Source organism: Parathielavia appendiculata (genome assembly GCF_033297405.1).
Source record: "Parathielavia appendiculata strain CBS 731.68 unplaced genomic scaffold N657scaffold_41, whole genome shotgun sequence".
Taxonomy (NCBI): Eukaryota; Fungi; Ascomycota; class Sordariomycetes; order Sordariales; family Chaetomiaceae; genus Parathielavia; species Parathielavia appendiculata.
The window spans coordinates 1-6,199 of record NW_026944260.1 but is presented as its reverse complement, the minus strand read 5'-3'; the positions used below and the strand labels follow the sequence as shown (position 1 = coordinate 6,199).

Here is a 6,199-nt window from a genome sequence, read left to right as displayed (position 1 = left end):
TGGGGGGCCGTATATATAAGTAACAAGACTACCTTACTTGGTGGACTCTGAGATCCCCAGGGCTGTCCGGGGAAAAGGACAATGCATCCGAGGTGGAAGAGCACACATGTATGGCACCTCGAGGCTCGAATCCGCCTGCACCGAATCGGAACGAGGATCACTGGCAATATGGACCTGATTGCGGAATCTTGGGCCCAACTGAACCCTGGGAACAGCCGACCGCCGACCCGGTCTGCACATGCGGGCTGCCAACGATGGCACCTGAGCAGGGTGTCAGGGTCAGAACATGAAAGTGAGATGGAACTGAGAGATGATACACCTTCGTGGGCTGGGGACATGCCCAGGGCAGGACGGGAGCAACTCAACCAAGGTCATCTCGCTTGCGGGCGCGGCGTGGCTGCCCGGACTGTTTGTGGTGGTTCAATTCTAACAGTCAAGTTAGTCAACGTGGGAGGCAGATTGGAAAAGGGTCGTGGGCTGTTGTTTGTAAGGGATGTCCTCGTCCTGTACCGGTACAATGTACAAGTACATCGGTAACTTGAGGTAGGTACCACCGTACCTGTGACAGCCATGGGTAGAAATTCGCAAATTCAACTTCAAGTTCCATCCATTGGACTCACAGTCAAGTAGGTACGTTGAGCCCAGGCCCACTAAAGCGACTCATTTCCGTGCGGAAAGAGCAGTACTTTAATGAGACTCGACCACCCACACCTGTCTTTTCTCAACTAAGCCGGCTGCCACTAGCAAGGGTAAACCCCTAATTCATTGGCTGTATTCCTTGTTTGCTTTCCACTTTTCGCTTATGGGGCTTCCCGCAGCCAATCGACCCTTGCTAGTGGCAGCTGGTTTGATTGAGAAAAGACGGTACTTCAAATGGCAGGCTTTCCCTCCCGTCCCGTCACCACCTCACCACCTCACTCAAATGCATGCAGCTGAGCAATCGACCCAGAAACGCGGCCAGGAAGGCCAGGAAGGAAAACAACGCCGCGGGTAGTCGGTTGGGACTTGGGAGGCGCAGGAGCAGTGGCTCGGGTGGATACCTAGGCAAAGAACCAGGCTCGAGCCAGGGTTACGCCACCACCAGAAATGGAATTGAGGATAACGTACAAAGTACGGAGTCCTGTTGTGCATCGCGGATGCTGAGGAGGTGGGGGCGAGTGGTGTTGACAGTTGGTGGTGCCTGCTGCCAGAGATATGGATGGATGGATGGAATTTATTCCGCCCGGAGGCACGAAGCCTAAAGGGCCTTGGCACGCTAACTACATCCAATTCGTTGACGTTTGGTCATCAACTTCCCAGAGATATGGGGTCTGAGTCGTTTCCGTCTCGATCATAACTTACCTAGTCATTTTAGTGGGCTCGCTTGCCCATGCATACCTTTGCGCGTCAATACGAATACCACAGTCCGATACAACTGCAACTCAATGGCGCCAAGAGTGGTCCGGACCTTGTGTTCTGTTGGTTCTGTTGAAATGCAACATCAACGTCGGTCCTGATTTCTTCCCGAGATGACCTTGGAGTGGAAACCGTCGAGACTCGGCGGCGCGTGCGAACAAAGATGCAAGACGCGGCGGTCTGTCTAAGTGGATAGCGCATCTGCCCCGGGCAGCGCATCCTGATACCCTGGAGGCTGGGTAGTGGGTAGGTCTTGGGAAAGTGCGCTGCGAAGAGTCCAAGCCTCTTCCAGCTCCGAGTTCTTGCCTCTCGTCGTTCCCGAGTCCTTCTTCTCTCCTTCCCGAAATCTAAATACTTAGATTGGCGCCTGACGGTTCGACCCTTTCTCTCCTCATTGAGCCACTGCAGGTGCCGTGACCGGACTGCCCTCGAGTGACTCGGCACAGACTGGACTTAGAGCCACAGAGTCAATCATGGGATTCATTTTAGTGCTGGCTTTGATGCCAGCACTCGCAACCATCGCCGTTGCCCAGTCCAGCCCCTTCAATCCATGTCCTATTCGCTGCAGCATGGCCGGCCATGAGCCGTCGGCATGGACACATCTACACGGCACGCCCGCGCTGAAGCGCTGCAACCAGACGGTGCTCTTCGACACGTCGATCCACATGCCCATCGACGCGCCCGATACCCATGTCACCTTTCGGGCCTGCACGGCTTCGGAAGCGGACACGCAGCAGCCGATCGCCTACGATCCCGTTCCGTTTGCCTTTGACGAGCCGGGAGCCCCTGGCCACAGTGGTAAGCGCCGACGGGACGGGTCGTCGTCGTCAGGAGTCGAAGGCTGCCTCGCGGGAGCCTCGACGTATCGGAACACCACCAAGGCCGTCTTCCAACGCTGGGGTCTCAACGATGGGAGCACAGCAGCTGGAGGTGACATGATCCTCTCGGCAACCACGGAGCTCGAATCCTGGCTGGCATCTGAAGACGACTGCGGCTCTTCCATCATGTGAGCAACCTGAGCCCTTGGACTGTCAGAGCAGACACTCACATCGAGACATGGAGACGTGCGAGGAGGCGCTAACATTACATGTCCATAGGCTCGCTCTGGCGGGAGACGCGGTGGTGGGTCTCTATGTTGGGGCTGAGATTCACAAGCCGAGCGTGACGGGGCTGATGCAGATGTTCGCCGACTCGGTGAGGCAACACCCCGGAGCAGAGCGCTCAGCGCTCGAGGTGTGCCAGGACCAGACCCCCAAAACATGGTCCTTTGGCATCTTTGCCGACTCGCGCGGCAACATCTCGTCGGTCCAGGACGCCCTGCACGGCTGGAGTGAAGCCCGCTGCTTGAGCGGCGGCGATGACAGGCAGGTCCGGGAGAAGGTGGACCTTGACATGGTTAGGGCGACCGATGTCCCGGTTGTCCTCGGCCTAACCTCGGGCTTTGAGCAGGAAGGGGAACCGCAGGTGCTCAAGCGGGACCTGGGCCCCGGAGACGGTATCAACCGTCTGAATCCACGGGCCGATTGCCGAGCCATTCAGGTTGTGGCCGGAGACGGCTGCTGGTCACTTGCCCAGCGCTGTGGTATATCCCAGACTAATCTCGAAACATACAACAGCGGGGTGGCCAGCTTCTGCAGTTCCCTCAAGCCCGGGCAGTATGTCTGCTGCTCGAGCGGGACTCTACCGGACTGTAAGTAGAGTGCATTTCCTACCACACCACCTTCCCTACGTTGCCTTTAGTTTTCGATTCCATGAAGAATCGCGACCGTGCTCACCACCTGCCTGGTCATCTTAGTGTCACCAAAGCCCAACCCAGACGGTTCTTGCGCTTCATACAGCATCGTCAAGGATGACAACTGCTTCGATATCGCAGCCAAGTACTCTCTGACCACAGACAAGATTGGTGAGCTCAACAAAAACACGTGGGGCTGGGCGGGCTGCAGCGCCATCCAGCCGGGCCAAAAGATCTGCCTCTCGACCGGGTCGCCACCGATGCCCGCCGCCGTCCCTGGCGCCTTGTGCGGGCCTCAGAAGGAAGGCACGCCGCCGCCTGCAAGCGGGACAGCGCTCAAGGACCTGAATCCATGCCCGCTTAATGTCTGCTGCAACATCTGGGGCCAGTGCGGCACGACTGAGGATTTCTGCATCGAGTCGCCCGCCGACACGGGCGCGCCGGGCACGTCGCAACCGGGGAAGCACGGCTGCATCTCAAACTGCGGCATGGGCATCACTAACAACGCGGTGCCCCCCGCATCCTTTGCCCGCGTGGCATACTTCGAGGCCTGGAATGGCAACCGTCCTTGCTTGCACATGGACGTCACCGACATCGATACGGCCAAGTTCACACACATCCACTTCGCCTTTGGGGACATTACGCCCGACTTCCAGATCGACGTGAGCAAGGTCCAAGCTCAGTTCGACCTCATGAAGTCCATGACGGGCATCAAACGCATCATTTCCTTTGGCGGCTGGGCTTTCTCGACCGAGGCGCCCACCTACAACATCTTCCGCACCGGCGTCACGGCACAGAACCGCGCCGTGCTCGCCACCAACGTCTACAACTTCGTTATGGAGCACGGCCTAGACGGCGTCGACTTTGACTGGGAATACCCGGCGGCCCCGGATGATCTCGGCTCCGGCGTCCCTCCAAGCACCATCCAGGAGGGCCTCGACTACCTCGAGTTCCTCCGGGCGGTCAAACGGAGGCTGCGGACCAAGTCCGTCTCCATCGCCGCGCCGGCCTCGTACTGGTACCTGATGGGGTACCCGATCAAGGACATTGGCGCCGTCGTGGACTACGTCATTTACATGACGTACGACTTGCACGGGCAGTGGGATTACGGCAACAAGTGGTCGAGCTCGGGCTGCGTGGAAGGCAACTGCCTCCGCTCTCACGTCAACCTGACCGAGACGACCAATGCGCTCGGCATGATCACTCGGGCCGGCATCGCAGCCAACAAGGTGTTTGTCGGGGTCGCGAGCTACGGGCGGAGCTTCAAGATGGCACAGAGAGGTTGCGTGGGGGTCATGTGCCGCTTTCTCGGCGCCGGGCCCGAGGGCAAGACGTCGCTGGCGGCCAAGGGGTTCTGTACAGACACGGCGGGCTATATCGCCAACGCCGAGATCCGCGAGATCATCAACATGGCCCAGACACCCGACAGCGGCTACACGGCCTCGACGTACCACAACCACGCCTCGAACTCGGACGTCTTGGTCTACGACGACTTGGAGTGGGTGTCCTTCATGACTGACGTCACCAAGGAGAGCCGGACCAGCTGGTACCAGAGTCTCAATTTCGGAGGCGTGTCGGACTGGGCCGTGGATCTGGATCGTGACTGGGGCTCGTCCGGCATCGGCGACAGTGTCGACGAGGACGACGAGGGCTTGTTCTGTGATCCCGAAGTCCATTTCGACAGTCTCCAGGCGCTAGAAGCCGCCGCCGCCACCGTCATCCCAGGCTGCCACATCATCTACACCCTGGATGTCCTCGGCGACATGCTGGACGCAGCCGTTGCCAGGTACAACGACGTCAACAACGGGTACGACTCCAAGTTCGATTCCTACGTCCGGTACCTGAAGAATGCCCTGCCGTACCAGCTCGAGCGGTGGGCCCACTGGCGAGGCCCTCTCGAAGGCAACGACTTGCTAGGCAAAGGGCAGCAGTACTTTGACTGCAACTTTGAAGGAGACGGCGGCAGGAGATGGCAAGGCCCGTGCCATGTGCCCCAAGACGTGGTCGGCAACCGCTATATGGGCATTTGGAGCTTGCAGATGACGCTGAGAGACTCTGTTGGATTCGACAAAGCGCTTGCCGAGCTCGGCATCGATAGAGAGTGGGTCGAGTTTGGCGAGCACAAGGAGGAGATCAAGTGCACACCGACCCCGGGAGGCACCGGGGTGTGTGTGGACTTTGAGTTGACCATCCAAGGTTACCCCAGGTTTAAGGCCGAGTGGGAGGTGCCCAATCCCAAGGACATGATAAACGAGGCGATGCCTAACATTCCCAACCTGGAGGTCGAGCTGATGAGTGTTGGGGCCGAAATCAGCCTCGGTGCCTGGGAGGGAAGCAACTCGGACGTCGTCGAGGTGCTCTCCATGCCCATCTTGATGATGGCGCAAGCCATCGAGGGCATGGCACAGGCCAAGGAGATTGGCGAGGACTGGCAGGCAGAGGAGAACAAGGACCTCATCCTCACCATCATCACCGCGGTGCTCTTTTTCGTCCCCGCCATCGGCCAGGTCACGGCGGCTGCGGCTAATCTCGTGAGGCTAGCACGCGTGTTTGCCGCCGTGGGCGGCGTGAGTGGACTCGGTATGACTATCGTCGACATCGTGGAGAACCCGGAGATGGCGCCCTTGGCAATTGCCGGCATGATGCTTGGCGGAAGGATCAAGTCGCCCAAAGAATACGGGACCGCGGCGGGCCTGAGGCGCGGCTTGGACGTTAATGTGAAAAACGGCATGGGCGATGTGTTCACGAAACATGATCGGTCGTTGATGGATGGAATTTATTTCGCCCGGAGGCGCGAAGCCTAAAGGGCCTTGGCACGCTAACTACATCCAATTCCTTGACGTTCAACCATCAACTCGTACAAGCCCTCTACTCTCTCCCCTTTTCTCACGCCACCTGTTGCCTCTTGACTTAGTTTAGCAGATCGACTTGGAGGCTGCGTTCTCCAAGTGTTCAGCGTCCTATCTTCAGCAGCTAAAGCGGGATCTGCTGGCTGAGGCTGTGTAGGTTAGTGGAGTTCCGCTACTGTCATTGTCCCAATCTTCGTTGTTCCTCGTCAAGATCCAATCTCCC

General features: G+C 58.5%; 2 protein-coding genes across 2 annotated transcripts; both read left to right on the top strand.

Moving 5' to 3' along the window:
• On the top strand, window positions 1-732 carry N657DRAFT_368211 (uncharacterized protein). Its single transcript, XM_062787020.1, has one exon. The coding sequence runs from the start codon at window positions 82-84 to the stop codon at window positions 535-537; it is 456 nt and encodes a 151-aa protein (XP_062642371.1). The 5' UTR covers window positions 1-81; the 3' UTR covers window positions 538-732.
• Window positions 733-1,868: 1,136 nt separating this feature from the next.
• N657DRAFT_628177 (glycoside hydrolase family 18 protein) lies at window positions 1,869-5,975 on the top strand (the record flags this gene model as incomplete). Its single annotated transcript, XM_062790839.1, has 3 exons — window positions 1,869-2,401; window positions 2,493-3,085; window positions 3,191-5,975. The coding sequence occupies 3 exons, from the start codon at window positions 1,869-1,871 to the stop codon at window positions 5,929-5,931; spliced, it is 3,867 nt and encodes a 1,288-aa protein (XP_062642370.1). The 3' UTR covers window positions 5,932-5,975.
• Window positions 5,976-6,199: the final 224 nt, after the last annotated feature.